This window comes from Salvia splendens, chromosome 2 (genome assembly GCF_004379255.2).
Source record: "Salvia splendens isolate huo1 chromosome 2, SspV2, whole genome shotgun sequence".
Lineage (NCBI taxonomy): Eukaryota > Viridiplantae > Streptophyta > Magnoliopsida > Lamiales > Lamiaceae > Salvia > Salvia splendens.
This window is the reverse complement of record NC_056033.1, coordinates 2,884,289-2,900,946: the sequence shown is the minus strand read 5'-3', so window position 1 is coordinate 2,900,946 and position 16,658 is coordinate 2,884,289. Positions and strand designations below refer to the sequence as shown.

The window sequence follows — 16,658 nt, the reverse complement described above, 5'->3', positions numbered from 1 at the left end:
AGTCCTAAGGAGAAACTCGTAGCCGTTATTTAGTGACATATCTAGAAAATAGAATACACGAGATTGGAAGTAGTTGGAAAGAGTGAATGGTCTCATGTGTCTTTATCCCATGCAAATGGTCTCCACTCAAAAGAGAATGTGCAATAATATTTTCTGGAAAATGATTTAGTGAGTAACGTAGCTATCTGAATTATGAAATTAAAGTAATTTTAAATATATATTCTGATCACACGCTATGAGTTCAAGACAAAGTCTTAAAAGTCGCATAACAGAAAGAGAAAAGTTAGGATATAAGAGTAAATGGCGTGAAATCGGAGGTTTTCCGACAATACTATTTTAAAATGTCCACACATGTACTATTTTTACTTTCATAATTCTAAACCAAAATCAATCTTACTTGTAAATGAGAGTTTTATGCTGTCATTGACAACTCGAAAAATTTTAATTGAATGAGAGATTTATACTAGTATTCACAACTCAAAATTTCTCTAGATTGGAAATAAGTTTTAGACTATCATTTACAACTCGAAATAGTCTTGGTTGTGAATGAGAGTTTTATGCTAATATTATTTATAATTCGAAATTCATACTGGCTGTAAATGAGATCTAAATCTATTTTTCAATACTTGAACTACTACTACTCCACTTTTTAGTATTAAGAATCAGAGATTTTAGGTTATTATTCATTGTTTAAAATACTTTAAAATGTTAATGAAATTAAATTTTATGCTATTGCTTATAACTCGAAATTTATATTAGGTGTCAATGAAAGTTCAACTAGTCTCGTCTATCTCTTTCGCATATTAGAATCAGATTCTATTCTGTCTAAGACAAATGGGAGAAGACGTTTGTGGACTTGTAGGAACTTGCTCATTTATAGACGATGCTATTTTCTAAAAATGGAGTTACATTAATTTGAAGGACAAAAGGCCATTTACATCATTGAGAAATTGAATACATGTGTATATCTTTTTGGATTATTGAACATTTTCCTAATACTAGTTGTTAAATTATCTAAATTCTGTCACACATCGACTTGGTGAAGATCCAATCTAATCTATATAAGTGTGAATAACCCCCCCTTATAAGGTCTTTTAAGGGGTGAGTGGCTCATTTCTAATATGGTATCAGAGCGGGCCCAAGTCGATGATGGTTTTCTCTTATCTCTTATCTACCTCACGAGTGGAAGACCAATGTCCTTTCCGGCCCACAGCGATGATGGTTCTCTTATCTCTTGCATTGCCTACCCACGTGATGGAAGACCATGTCCTTTACGGCCCACACGTGAGGGAGCGTGTTAAATTCTCTAAATTATGCCCCACATCGATGATTGTTCTCTTATCTCTTGCATTGCCTACCCACGTGATGGAAGACCGATGTCCTTTCCGGCCCACACGTGAGGGGGCGTGTTAAATTCTCTAAATTATGTCCCACACCCTCCCCCTTATAATGTGAAGATCCAATCTAATCTATATAAGTGTGGATAACCCTCCCCCCTTATAAGATCCATGCCTACCCACGTGATGGAAGACCGATGTCCTTTCCGGCCCACACGTGAGGGGGCATGTTAAATTCTCTAAATTATGTCCCACACCCTCCCCTTATAATGTGAAGATCCAATCTAATCTATATAAGTGTGGATAACCCTCTCATTTCTAATACTAGTACGTAGGACCTTTCCTTTGTCATCAAGAATGAACACATTTTTTTCTGCAATCGAGAAAGTTATATTTTCGTTATCTATAATTGACATGCAAATTATATTCTTTAGGTTGTAGTGTTTGTTTTTGTGTTTTATACATTTATCATCATTAACATATTTATATTTCAAATTACGAATCAGTATTAATAATTTAATCAAATGTTACTCTGATAACCAGAAAAAAAATAATGTTAGTCCATTAAAATTTAATATTATCATTTTGTTTAAAATGAGAAATTACAAATAAGCTCGAGCTTCATTTACAAAAATAGTCTTATTTTCAATGTTGATCCATTAAAATTAGTTTTATCGTCATTTTTTCTTTTACTCACTCCTATTTTACACACTTTTCTTTTTCTCTTTCATACTTTATTAATATAGGCAAAATTCATCTGTCGTCTATAAATAGGATTGTTTTTTCATGATGGAGAAGTAGAATTTTATGCTATCATTAATTAATTAATAATTTAATATCATTACTCTTGCCTAACCTCTGAGCTCGGGCATTCCCTGAAAATTGGGTCTAGTCCAGAAATGAAAGTCACATATTGTAATGAATATTTTAATGGGCCAACCCAACTCAGATTGTTGAATTTCGTTGGATCTAAAATCTATTGGGCTGAATCTAGCCCATGATTTTAATCGATACAGCTAATTTTGCCTCAGTGCTTCTGGAATTTATCATCTTGATTTACATGAGCAATTATTTAACCCAAGCATTCAAATTTGGGACAATACAGCGATAAATTGAAAATAATAGTAAAATAGTAATAAAATAATTCGAATTTTGGAAAAACAATCTGCACAAGAAAGCCTAGTTTTCAACTTGCAAGGATCGGGAGCTCGAGATTTTCACTGGCATCATCATCGTTTGATTGCATAATTGTTTGAGAAACCAATAATCAAATTCCGATGTCGTGCCTGGCATCGTGCTGTGCGTCTCTGACGTGTGGATTGTGCACATCGGTGGCGTCAGGCATCACTAAGCGCTCTGCAAGAATTGCCTACTGCGGCTTGTTTGGTGTTTCCTTGATTGTTTCTTGGATTCTCAGAGAAGTCGGCGCACCTCTCCTCAAACAATTCTCCTGTAAGAGAGCATCTTTTCTCAGATTTATTTATTTATGATGTGTGATTGGTGCTTTTAGGGTTACTACGGAATTTTGTGTTGATGTCAAAATTTCCCCTGTTTTCATGTTAGTTTGGTGTATTTTGAATGCATTTATTAATACATGAGCTCACAGGTAACCAAAATGGCTGTATTGATGTTTTCAATAAAAAACATGATAGAGATGAATAATGCTTATCCTCATTAAGGTAGACACGTTTTGCAGTTGAAATTATTTTCTTTTTCTGTTAGCTGTTTAATTCATTGATACTATATTGCTAGAGTGTGTTATGAGGCAATTGATAATGTGTAAGAACTATGCATCGAATGTAGAAGCATTCCGGATAAGAGCTAATGCTTGATGCCTAGTGATTGAACTCCATTTGTGGAACTGGTCCCAGTTCGCCTCTGAAATTTGTGAACTGACATCTTTATCTTGATTGGTTTGGTAAGTTTGTAAATTTTCTTGTTGAGATAAATGGTTTTCTCCAATTCCTCTGGTCAATGACTCAATCATAGCAGTAGCTGAGTAACTCTGTGTCGTGAATAATTTGCTAAGTTTGTAAATTTTCTTGTTGAGATAAGATAAGTGATCATCTCCACTTCCTCTGGTCAATTGTTGAGTAGCTGAAAAATCTGTTGCTCATTTGGTTTGCAGGGATAAATACTTCCGATGACCTTACAGACCAATGGTTCCAAATACAGGGAGTTCTTCGTGTCAGCATGGCGAATTTCTTGTTCTTTGGAACATTAGCTCTCATTATGATTGGTGTGAAGGATCAGAATGACAGGCGCGATTCCTGGCATCATGGTGGATGGATTGCTAAGATGATAATTTGGGCTTTGCTCACCATCCTCATGTTCTTCGTTCCTAATGTTGTCATAGACGTATATGGTCAGTCTCGTTCACGCACACGTGCATATATATGGAGTATGTTACTAAGATAAGTTTAGATCCCACAAATTGAGTATAATATTCCGTGTCTTGGTAGGGATGTTAAAGAAGCACATCTTGGTAGTTCTGAGTAGCTCCTGTCGAGAAAAATAAAATAAAAAGAAAGATAGAAAAAAATCTCTCAGCTGATTCCTTGGATTGCTTTTGAATTGTGATTTACTACCTCTAAGGTCCTTGTGCATCTAAACTGCCTAATGATTTGCAAAATCTTGATCTATGGAAGCTAAGATCACACTCATGTCTTGCTATCATATATTCCAACTAATATAGTGTCAACATGACATTCCATTGAATCCCATACCAGCCTTTTTCTGTGTGCTACGTATATAGGTGAATTTTAATAACTTGTTGGCTATGCAGGAGTGATTTCAAAGTTTGGGGCCGGGTGCTTCTTATTGGTCCAGGTTTTGATATTGTTAGATGCCACACATTCGTGGAACGATTCATGGGTTGCTAAAGATGAGCAGAAGTGGTAGGGGCTACAGCTTACGATTAATATCTCCCCCGCTCTTCATGTTGGCCAAGTTCTTGATCATGTTTTGTGGCGCTGTATTCAGGTACATTGCCTTGCTCGCTGTGTCGGTGGCGTGCTACCTTGGAGCATTTACGTTTACGGGGATTCTATTCATCTGGTTCAATCCTTCCGGGAATGACTGTGGTCTCAATGTCTTCTTCCTAGTCACGAACTTCATTCTTGCTTTTGCTTTCGCTATCATCGCGCTACATCCAAAGGTAAATGTCATTCTATTTTTGTTCGACATTTGCTGGATGTTGCAACGCTTTAATACATTATCGTGAGTGATGACTTGTGATTCGGGCAGGTTAATGGCAGCCTCTTGCCTGCTTCCGTGATATCTGTCTACTGTGCTTACGTGTGCTATACCGGTCTCTCTAGTGAGCCTCGAGATTATGCCTGCAACGGTCTTCACAAGTCGACAGCCGTCTCCACGAGCACCCTCGTACTAGGGATGCTCACAACAGTGCTGTCCGTCCTATATTCTGCAGTTCGCGCTGGATCATCGACCACTTTCTTATCCCCTCCGTCTTCCCCTCGAGCAGGTACTTGAACCGACAATTCCGAGCTTTTTTCTTACAAGTTAAATCTACACATTTCAATGCTAGATTGACATCATTTTGGGTAGCGTTTACTTTGAGTGATATGATGGATTGATAAAAATTATTCGAGAGTTTACTTTGATGGATTTATTGATTTAGAGTTCTTTACTTTACTTTGAGTGATAGAATGGATTTATAAAAAGTATTTAAGGTGGTTACTGTTTACTTTGGTGATTGTCATGAATATGGGATTATTTTAGTTGGAGGCAGTGGCTATGATTAATTATCACATTATTATCCATTTAGGGGGTGTTCGGTTTGCAAGATTGTATCCGAGATTAAATATATAGTGTGTTTGGTTCATGAAATTTAATCCCCCAACTCAATCTTAGATGATATTATTTTATCTTGGCAACCGAACACCACCTTAGGATTAAGGTGTGAGATTCAATTTCATGAACCAAACACAATACATATTTAATCTCGATATATAATCTTGCAAATCAAACAACCATTTTAATGGATTAATCATTATTGAGCTTGTTTGACCATCTTATCCTTCGAATCTGAGGAAAAGACAATAAACCCGTTTCCACACAATCGCGCAGGTGACAAGAAGCCTCTTCTCAAGTCGGAGGATGTGGAGTCCGGGGGTGCAGAAGCGCGACCGGTTAGTTACTCGTACTTTTTCTTCCATATTATATTTGCTCTGGCTAGCATGTATTCGGCCATGCTTTTGTCGGGATGGACCAGCGACTCCGAGAGCACAGATCTCATTGATGTCGGTTGGACATCGGTTTGGGTCCGAATATGCACGGAGTGGATCACGGCTGGCTTGTACATTTGGTCCCTCGTGGCTCCTATAATCTTTCCCGATCGCGAGTTCTACTAGACCAATTGCATACACGTGACATGTATGGATGATGATGTTGTAATTACTCAACTTTAAAGTTGAATCAGACTTATATATGCACTATGTCAGTATATAGTAAAATGTTACAGCCTTGGAATTTGATATGTATATTACTAATATTAGTGTTTGTATTTGTGCATCATCACACCTGAACCTTTTTATGTTTAGTTTTAATATAAAATATAATTACAATGAAATTATAGATGTGTAGTATCCTATGTTTGGACATCGACATTACAAATTGTTCCGAATATACTTACGGTGAAATCCAACCAATTTTATCACAAAAACTGTTATTAAAATATACTCTGGAACAATGTACTAGCAATCTATTTGTGTGGGTGAAATCAATGGTAATCGAATGGTAATCGAATGACCCTATCAATTACTTGTGAGGGCCAAAAAATTTCATTAAACTCGACTTTTTGAACGGTAACCAAGCTGACAGTTTTCATTGAAGTTAGGTTTTAATTTTGTTCTCCATCCATTGTCTATCGCATTGCATTTGACGACAGTGCCAATTTTCTTTAATGAATCTAAGTCAAGTAATAGTAACGCAAAAATACATTCCAAAATTAAGTTGGAGATATCTTAGTTATGGGAAATTAAGTTTGAATGGCACTCATAAAACAATTTAAATCTGATAGAAATCCCACAAAATTAGGAGGGGAAAGTGCAGGCAACAAATCTCACAAAATCAAATATATCCATTAATTAATTACAGCATAGGGTCTTTGAACTACTCCAGTAACGTACGCACTCTCCCCCCGGCTGCCGCCCCCTGCTAACATGCGCACCGCCCTCTCTTCCCCCAACTTTTCCATCTGAAATCCCTTCGCCCTCTTCCCTCCCTCCCTTTTATCACTAACATGCGCCATCTCCACCACTCCATCACCGCCATGGCCCCTTCCTCCTCCCTCAAAAAAACTCCAATTCCCAAAACCCCCGCCCCTCACCACCACCCGAATTCCCCAAATTGCCCCTCCCTCTGCCGCCACTCTCCCTCCGCCACCCTCGACCTCCTCATCTTCTTCCTCGTCCTTTTCTCCGGGGCCTTCCTAATCGTCTCCTCCTTCTCCTACCTCTTCCAGTCCCTCTCTCTCATCCTGCCCCCTTTCTCCACCGTCGCCGCGCATTTCCACCGCCATCTCGCCTCCAATCCGCAGTCGCAGCTGATCTTCTTCACGCTATTCGCCGTCTCCTTCGTCGGATTTGTGATCTTCTTCGAGATCTGCTGCGGCCACAGATCGAGAAGGTGCGAGAGGAAAGGGTGCAGAGGGCTGAAGAAGGCGATGGAGTTCGATTTGCAGCTTCAAGGCGATGAGCTGCTCCGCTCCGGCAATAAGGCAGTGAGAGATGTCAATGAGCTGCCGTGGAAAGGGAGCGTTGAGGATAACCCTGATTACGAGTGCCTGCGGGCGGAGCTGAGGAAGATGGCGCAGCCTAACGGCCGCGCTGTGCTGCTCTTCCGCGACAAATGCGGCTGCCCCGTAGCCAAGCTCGAAGGCTGGGGGCCGAAACGCGGCCGGCGCCACAAGAAGTGAGTCAATTTTAAGTGTTGATTTATGAATTGCAGGATTGGTGCATTCTATCATGGTTTAGGGATTTGTGATCGATTTTGTGAAATGAATCGATGCGATGAGCATAGACTTTTGCTTGTTTGATTTGGTAGTGTCATAGTTGTGAGCTAATGAGGGTAGTAGGGATTGTCCGCTGTATCAACTATACCAAACATGTTCAAATTTATTCGTTTCGAGTTTGAAGTTATTCTCATTGGGTGGATTTTAATAGTGTGGAACTGAATGCGAATGCCAGTTTGATTAGTTTTATGTTCTACCAATTGTGTCATGATATGTTGATGTCAGTAGTTGTTTAAGGTGAACTAGTCTTCAATTTGTTGATACTTGATAGATTAGCTTTCCGATTATTGATTTTCTGTCACGACAAGTTTCTTGCTAATCTTCCGTTGTACCCTGGTTCAGAGTTTCGATAATAGTTCAATGTGGAACTTGTTGAAGTTAATTCCTTTCTCTTTGTAGTTATGTCTAGTTATCTATGGTTGGACTTTTCAGACAATAGTTTTTGGCATGGATAAGCTGATAAGTTAGTACATTTTCAAAATGCCAAGTTGACTGATTATATGTATGATGTGGCTAGTAGTTGTCTGAGGCAGAGGGTCTTTAGTTTACCGATAAAATTAGCTTTTACAGTAATTTTTAATTTGCTGAATATATCTTGATGTTCTTCTCAATCTGGATTTGGAACCTAGTTTATCCCGAACTATTGTTATGAGTTGATGAACTTAAGTAGAGTTTTTGCAAGAAGTGTTGATTCTGTTGTCGATTTAGGGTGTGTGGGGCTTATGTTGTCTGAATCTAGTACTGGTTATAGACTGAGGTCGTAACGATCCGTAAAAGATACCTCTGATCATATAATGTCTTATGACGGAACTTGAGCCCTAACATATACAGTAGAAATTCTTGTTTCATGTGATTCTATTGAATTTATGCATCTAGGTATTTCCTATTCTCCAGTTATTGAAGCATACATATATTCATTTGGTATCTCCTTAGCAAGGTAGTATTTTGTATTTAGGATGCAGATCATCATTAGTGCATAATGTCTTATTGATTGGCTGGCTTGATTTTCATACACTTGTTAAAACACCCGATGTTTGACATGTCCATTGTTTCCGTTGTTCAAGATTGACTAGCTGGAGAGGGGGGAAGTTTGCTCATTTAAAAGTTTGCATTTGACTAGCATGTGAGGTTCTTTTATCACTATTGCTAATTCGATTGGCATATTCTAACCTGAACTGAATAATCTTGTTGAAGCTACACCAAAACTTTGGTATGTATGCTTTATTATCGACGAGAATAGACAAGTTCTTCAATCGTATGCAAATTGTAACATGATAGCATGTGCTCTACTTGTACATCTAGTACCAGTTTCCAACATATGACTTAACTCTTTATTCCTTTGTATAGTGTGTGACATTCTTCATGTTACATAATCTGCCACGTTATATGCGCGTTTAATCTCTTTTTCTCTCGATTGGTGGAAATTTACATCGCTCTTCTGCTTTTATTCGATAGGAGTCTGTCTCTTAATGCTGGAGGAGATCAAAGGTGACGGGTGAGTGCCTTGCTAGGACTCCATTTTCCATTGTAGTTGGTTTCATTATTGTTACCAGTTTACATAGAAACTGAAACCTTAAACCCACATTATTGGGGAAGTATCTCTCTTTTTTATATAACAAAGTGAAAATAAATAGACAAATAAGTTAATATATCTGCATTGATATATGTTTTGCGTTGGGTTGGGTTGGGTCGGGTCGTGATCATGTCGATACAAGTGAAAGAGGGAGGCCTAGCAAATCATGTGTTGGTTATTATGTTGATACGATAACAACATGACCCGATAAGGCCAAACCTGAATACTACACAAATACTTGTACGGATACGGGAACAAAAACGATAGCAACATGGTTTAATTTGTGTTGGCGCCATAATGATGACCCAATAACAATCAATCTCACTAAATTTATTATGTATTTTGTAAAATATCTCATCCACATCTAATTATTAATGAGCATGTTATTTTTAAAAAGTTTGTAACTTTTGATGTAGTTTTAATACAAGGCACAACCCAATTAATTTGATTGTTCACTTTATTTGAATTACTGAAATAGTAATTTGTTTGTTGAGAGAATTTTTAAATCAAACTAACACAAGTCATACGCTATATAATTTCATTTGATTTTATTTGAAATAGTCCATGATTTAAGTAAAATTAGTCCTCCGTGATAAAAAAAAAACAATTTGTTACAAGATAAAACCAAATTATTATTTTTAGTATTAAATTATATACACTACAAATGAGTGAAACTACATCACACGTTACTTAAATGATAGTGCTAATATTACTTCAAAATACAACTTACAAACTTAAAAAAATAAATAGCATAATAGTACTAATTAGGATTTAATCCAATAATTGTCTTATTTAAAAAACATTTCTTTACCTTTTAGTTTTCTAGAAATATTTTTCCGAATCTTTAGATCATGAATTAAAAAGCAAAATTCCTAGAAACTCTTTCTAACTTAGTAACAACCTTTAATACAAATTTTACAGATATTTTAAGACAAAATTTTAACTAACTAACTAATACGGAGTACTAATAAACAAACGATTAGTGTTCAAGATTAGATCTTTGTTGTTGATTTGACACATATCAAACTACAAATAGTACTAATGAAATTGTGCACTGGTTGGTTGGTAGTAGTCATAAAATTGCAACTTTTGAAATTGTAAACCTTCCATTTTCTACTTTGTACACATATTTCTGTTAAAATTAGTAACTACTTATCTCCTGTACAAAGCATTCAATTGATCTACAAAATTTCCGAAGTTAGAAAACAAAGTTACAACTCACTTTCCACAACTAGCTCAGCTGCTGAGCCCATGACCCCAACTCCACCAGCTCCAAGAAGAGCGAGGGCGAGCTCGGCCTCGTGCCAGCGCTTCAGACCCTTCGACAGCCTCCTCAGCAGCCTAGCGTCCAAGTCCTGTATCCACGTAGGCGTGCATCGCACCACCAAGCTCAGGAATCCCGACACATAGGCGCGCCAAGTAGCTCGATCACACCCTACTGATATCTTCCCGTCTAGCGCACTCGCCACGAACTCCATGTGGCACCCGAGGATCTTGGGCCGGCGTTTTGAGGCTGCTGATGATGCTGATGAGTCGACGCCCCAGATGAAAGCTCCCGACAGCGCAGCTAGATATGCCAGGGCGTAGCCTCGGAGCATTGGGAGCATTCCACCCCTCTCCCCTCCTTGGTTCATTGACATGAACCAAGATGGAAGAGTTTCCTTGATCAGCGACTGCACGAGCCCCAGTCCTCCGGTCAAAAACACGACAGAAGCACCGAGCGATGCTGCTAGCTTCACCTTTGTTAAAACTGCAGCGAGAGAAGAACGCCCGCCATGGTTCTTCCCGTTGTTAGGCCTTCCCGGGAGGCCTCCGTGGACTATATCTTGTACGGTTTGCATGAGCAGAGAAACTATCTCCTCCCTCAAGAACATGATGTCTCTGATCGAGCGATGAACTCTCAGATATAAGATCCCCGGGGCGACAGCAGAGATCCCGCCATTGAAATGAGACCCGAATCCATGGCCTAAAAGAGCTCCAATCCCGCCATTGCTTGAGATGCTGGAGCTGCTGTTGAATCCTAGGATGGCACTGAAGCAGCTCCGAAGGAGCTGAACAACAGCGTCGTTGCTGTGCAGGAAGACAGTTCGAGAAGCAGAGAAGACGAGGAAGTCACTCCAACGCTTCGCCTTTTGAGTCCACAGAGATGCAACTATCGGCATGCATGGCCACGGGCAGCCTGCAGCAAGGGACTCCAGAGCTGGTCCGGCCAGATCCAGAAAACGTTGGGAGGCTTTATCGAGCTTGTAGGTTATGGTGAGGCTCACAAATGCCGCCAGAGGCAACGGAAGTGCAGCCGGAGAACTCCCTCCTACAGAAGAAGTAATAAGTTGCCACATTTATGAAGTCTATCGCTCAAGAGAATCAAATTCCTGAAAGAAAACCTGCAGCAAGACTTGGGATATCGACACCGGTGGCTGCTAATATTTTCTTGATCTGTTCCTCGACATTGGAGAGATTAGCAGCCGGACTCGGCCAATCTGTTCCGTTCATGAAAACCGTCTTCCATACTCCTCGAGTCACTTCAGCCGAGAAGTAACTCACTATGGTAGCCAAAGTTGCCGGAAGATAATCAGCCAAATCTTTCAGCCCTGTCCAGCAAGAATGCCAACCATTAAGGTTGAGTGTCAAATATTATCGAAATTGAAAAGGCAAAAGACCTGTGCAGAGTTCGCGAGGCGACAATCTTCCATGAGCGCACGCAGTTAGAGCAGCATCAGCCACGAAGGGGACAGCTTCGAGTATATCCCAAGCAGGTAACTTAGGCCTCAGATAACCATCCTCGCTTCCCGGTCCAGACGAGCTGCTACTTCCGGATGAGACAATAGTCACAGTTTGGTTTCCTCTGTTTATATTTCGGAACATCATGTTAAGTAGTGTATCAACAGTGTGAAGAACAGGAGTCCCGTTGACGAGGCCAGTGAGAGGAGAAGCTATGCAAGACAGATGCTGTCTATACCACACTTTTAGTTTGGGGAACGAGTCCACGAATATGGGTTTGGATGATGTAGAACTGGCTACCTGAGCAAGCCTCCTCCGGTTTGGATCCTTGAGTAAGTTACCTGATGAAACTAGGTACGAATTCCGTACCAGTAACAGGTATTCGGGAGTGAGCTGGGATCCTACCGGAGGCACGTCTCCTACTCCATACTCGATGGGAGGATGATTAAATCTCCACAGCTTTAGAAGAAGGGCAAATGCATTTGAAAAAACGACATGGGCTGATATTTCTTCTCCAGTGGTCAGGGTCCATGAGATGTTCGGCACACATGAACCGAAAACCTCACATATTGTCATCAATGAACCAGCAAGCTCCGGAACCTGTCAAAGGAAAGTACAGTCCTCTTTATTGACTTCCTCAGTGTCTCAAGGCTAAACTCTCTCCTTCCTAGTTATACAATATTTGAAACAGAAATATGATCACAGCGTTACATACCAAGCCATGGATGGAGAAAATCTGAACACAGTCAACTGGTGAGATTCCGACAAGGAGAACATTGAGCATGGGAGCACAGGCTATCAAGTGGCTTTCGCTCCCAGAATAGTCGACGGGAACCGGAGGAGATAGTAATCTAGTTATAAAATAAAGAATGTGCTCCTGCACAAGGAAAAGTTCATATGCAGTTAGATATGTATCATCTTTGGTAACAAGGGCCAAATTTGAAAAGCCATAACTAGCTACGTAGGAACAAGAAAATCCCCATTACCTGAATGCTCCATCCACGAATCAACGAGGCCCCACAAAGAACAGAAGCAGCAGCTGTCCTTTCATCACTTGATCCTTTGGTTGCTATCTCAAAGATTTTTTCGATCTCTGCAAAGCTTCCATTAAATCCATGAGCTCAAATTTAGTTACTCTACTCAAAAAAATTATTGAATCAACGCTCAAGGAAAAAAAATCACTTGACAAAAAGCCATTCCACAGGTTGTAAATAAAGAATGTTTTCTTAACATTTAGTTGAGTTTCTTGTTGTCGATTAACAGGGTATGAGCAAGGCGCTGCATACCTTGAAGCAGGCGTAGAGACTAAAGCACTGATCATCATGGGAGTGAGAGGTGCCCCTTTCATAAATGATGACCACCCAACTTGAGTTGGTACATTGCGCGGTAACTGGTTGATGCGACCATTTACATAACCGGGCCACAAATAGGCAGATGTGTCCAAGAGATTTCTAGCTATGCACGACTCAACAATTAAATGGTAAAGGCTTCCAGCTGCAGCAGAAAATGTAGGTTTTCATTGTTTTCTGATGTACTATATTTGTTTCGTAATAATACTGAATAAGACGATGTGTTACTTACAGCAGTTAACCGGCATGTCCATTGTGCTGATGCACTCGAAGTATGTACTGGCGTTAATGCCAGAAACAAACATCATGGCTTTAGCAGCAGCCTGATTAGCAGAAGGTATGACTGACTGTGGTGGTGTGAGCAAGCTCTGATAATCTTGTAGATTTTGGAGACTAAATATCAAATCCTTTCTTCGTTTCCCAGGAACGTGATGCTCGGCTCCAAAACCATATCCAATCTCATCCATGGCTGCACTTTCCTCTTCCCCAACAAGATCAGCAACTATGAGGGTTGTGATTGACAGCAACATGCTCAGACGAGTATCCAGTCGAGGCACCGGTCCCTCAATGGGATCCCTCTCCTGCAAATGCAATGCAGATTCACTTATGACTTATCCACTATCTGACTATCATAGCAGAGAACTAATTAGTGAAGGATATGTTCTGTTATGTTCTCACTCTCTGAACAAGGCGAAGAGCAGCCATCCAAAGTCCGAGAAAGATCTCGTCCCAAGAGGCTGCATTAGTTGCTTGAAGAGATTTAACCAAACCTGTAGAAATGAAGTCATGAACTAGAATCTTTGGTGCATTTTGTACAGAAACTTGAGCCTCAAACATAATTCTTGTTACCTGTGATGATTTCTACGGCACTTGTAGCATTCACTTGTGAACCATCCATTGCATCTTCTAGCAGCATGTCGAGAGGAAGCCAGAGAGCAGACCGGCTAGTTCCAAGACAGAGGCCAGCATAGTTAATGAGAGGTCTGGATTGTAACCCAGGATGGAACTCCTGCACTAAGCTTGGCTTGAAGTGACGATGATTGCTTCTTTCAGTGTCTGATAGAAACTGAAGTAGAGCTTCGGGTTTAATGGTTTTCGAGTTTCTCAGAAATGAGGAGTTTTCAACAAGAAGCTCCATTCGCTGAGTGAAGGTTTTCCAATGTGTACACCTGAGAGAGAGAGAGAGAGAGAGAGACATAAATGTACTTGCTACATTGCTACAAGATACTGAAACTATCAACCAATTTTGTGAAATTATGTTTATTCCCACCAAGAATCATTCAAGGGAAAAACAAAATAATATGTGAAAAATTGAAGGGAAAAATTGGTAAAAGGGATTTGAGTTCTAACATGTTTTGGCCAGCCAAGTGAAGAATCCTTGAAGTTATTTTATTTTGCAAGAACTCCCCCAATAACTCAATGGCAAAGACAGTATTAACAGCTCTCAGTCTCTCATTATATTCTTTCCTCTTCCCTTCAAAAATGCCGGGGACATTATCAACTTCCATATCTTGAGGTTTGACAGGCCATCGAGGCTCCATCTCCACAAGTTGAAGCAGCCCTTCATCATCCAATGCTGCGTCAACCAACTGCCAAACAATAGAGAAGATGAAGAGAACCAACAGCACACTAGCTTCATTGGCTTGCAAGCCAAACAGGAAAGATAACTGGAGGATTTCATCAAGTGAAAACATGGTCCTACAAGAACAAGATTGATCAACAACGACATTTAGAGTATCTTAACTCGGGCAACACTAAAAGATAGGAAATGATATGATTCACCAGTAAATGAAGCAACATGAACATGAAGATGCTTACTTCTCATAGTTTGGCAAATCTGTGTACTCTTTCAGGGAAAAAGCGTGCCTTTTGAGGAGTTCCAGGTATAACCTAAACGCTGCTGGACAAGAACCTCGATATGGGATCACTCTGTTCACGGATAGAGAAATAAGAAACTTAAGAATTCGAGCAAAACAAAATAAATGATTTTGTAACACACTTCTCCACATATTGCAGAAGATATCCTGTTTCTATAAAGCATTGGAACGCAACTTACTGAGCTTACAATAAGCAAGAAAACTTGAGACGAACACGAGATAGAGAGCAAGTAAACTTGAGACGAACACGAGATAGAGAGCATAATCGACACACTCTTCATTTTCCACCCATGCCATAATCATAATGTAAGAACACGAAGAAGGAAAAAAGAAAGCAACTGCATATGATTGTTCAAAATATTGACATTAATTATTCTATGCATCATGAAATCAAAAGCATAATACACCAACTCTAAAAAAAAGTAAATCAAACAAACTACACAATATTATCAAATTCAACCATTTAAAACCTGCCAATATCACTGCAGCCACACCACTAAAGATCAGAACAAGAAGAATAAAAAAATACAGAAAATCACAAATTACAAAAAAAAACAAAAGGTAGGAACCTTTTGCTGGCCAAACAACACCAAGTATTTTTCAAGTAGAAAAGCAGACACGGATTTCAAAGAAACCTTTGTGAAAGCAATCCAAGAACAAGAAAGGGAGGCACAATCTTGAGAGCTAATGCCTTTTCCAAGAATTTCCAAGCAATGGGCACATTGTTTTGCCAACAAATGTGAGAAACCAAATGGTTGGCTAATTCAACACAAGGCAGAGTGATTCCAGCAGAGCTCAAATAGGAGGAGATTTGGATTGACCACAGCAATGGGTCGCTGCCCTTGTCTTGGGCCACCTTAGTTTGCAACAAAATAGTGTCCCAAATGCTGCTGCAGCTCACCTCCATTGCCATCTTCTTCCTCACAAGCTCATCATTGGTTAGAAACAAAAAAGATTCCAGTTTGCGGTTGTGGGATTAAAGAAAAGGGAGAAATTCAAGAATGCAGCAAAGTGAAAAGTGGTTGGTTTCTAATGTGAATGTCAAACCCAAGGAAGTGGGATTCCAGTGGATTATGCTTCCCCAACTACTTTTTTATTAGATTAAAATACTCTCTAAATTTCCAATCATATATGGAAACTCTTGTTACTACTCTATTTTGTTTTATTATCACTGCTTAGTAACAATGTGTTCATATACATTAAGATAAGCTCTCGTCTCTCTATCATTTATGTAATGCTATCAGATACGCGACTCAATCTTGTTATCACAACGAGATCGATTCCGGAACGAGAAGAACGAATACTTGATATGAAAATGAATAAGCAAGAAAACAATTCTTGGAGAGTCAATGGAAATCTTGTGTTTTATTTGTGTGGAAGATTACAAAACTCTTGGATGAAAAAATTTTTTCTTTTTCCACAGCTCGGCTCTATTTAACTAACACTTATCTAACAACTAGTTCAAACCTAACGGCTTTCATTTAAAGCTAACTAACTAGTCGCATCCGACGACGTGCATCAGTTAATAACAACTGTCAACTCCGAACTCGTTTAAGTTCGGCCAACACCGAGCACCAACACCGAGCACTGAGCACCGAGCTCAACACCGAACATTGAGCACCGAGCTCAACACCGAACATTGAGTTCGGTTAATCCCTGAGCACGACTACAAACTCGACCAATCACCGAGCATGATTGCAGTTCGTCAGATCACTGAACAGCATATCGGTCCCTAATCGCCGAACAGTATATTGGTAACCGAACTGA

The 16,658-nt window shown here is 39.6% G+C and overlaps 3 protein-coding genes across 4 annotated transcripts; 2 read left to right on the top strand and 1 right to left on the bottom strand.

Moving 5' to 3' along the window:
- Positions 1-2,438: 2,438 nt before the first annotated feature.
- Positions 2,439-5,928, top strand: LOC121759429 (probable serine incorporator). Its single transcript, XM_042155005.1, has 6 exons — positions 2,439-2,789; positions 3,466-3,702; positions 4,123-4,234; positions 4,320-4,494; positions 4,584-4,821; positions 5,427-5,928. The coding sequence occupies exons 1-6, from the start codon at positions 2,615-2,617 to the stop codon at positions 5,708-5,710; spliced, it is 1,221 nt and encodes a 406-aa protein (XP_042010939.1). The 5' UTR covers positions 2,439-2,614; the 3' UTR covers positions 5,711-5,928.
- Positions 5,929-6,393: 465 nt separating this feature from the next.
- On the top strand, positions 6,394-9,020 carry LOC121759418 (uncharacterized protein At5g19025-like). Its single transcript, XM_042154992.1, has 2 exons — positions 6,394-7,271; positions 8,827-9,020. The coding sequence occupies exons 1-2, from the start codon at positions 6,601-6,603 to the stop codon at positions 8,861-8,863; spliced, it is 708 nt and encodes a 235-aa protein (XP_042010926.1). The 5' UTR covers positions 6,394-6,600; the 3' UTR covers positions 8,864-9,020.
- Positions 9,021-10,006: 986 nt separating this feature from the next.
- Positions 10,007-15,995, bottom strand: LOC121783579 (mediator of RNA polymerase II transcription subunit 33A-like). 2 transcript variants are annotated; one of them, XM_042181696.1, is made up of 12 exons: positions 15,527-15,995; positions 14,833-14,943; positions 14,365-14,712; positions 13,864-14,183; positions 13,693-13,784; positions 13,247-13,595; positions 12,952-13,159; positions 12,652-12,766; positions 12,381-12,542; positions 11,605-12,265; positions 11,329-11,535; positions 10,007-11,255 (listed from the first exon to the last, which is right to left on the bottom strand). In XM_042181696.1, exons 1-12 carry the CDS (start codon positions 15,802-15,804, stop codon positions 10,156-10,158), a joined length of 3,951 nt encoding a protein of 1,316 aa, XP_042037630.1. In that variant the 5' UTR covers positions 15,805-15,995; the 3' UTR covers positions 10,007-10,155. The 2 variants fall into 2 exon arrangements, with proteins under 2 accessions (XP_042037630.1, XP_042037639.1); XM_042181705.1 differs by having other exon boundaries at positions 14,365-14,603; positions 15,527-15,542.
- Positions 15,996-16,658: the final 663 nt, after the last annotated feature.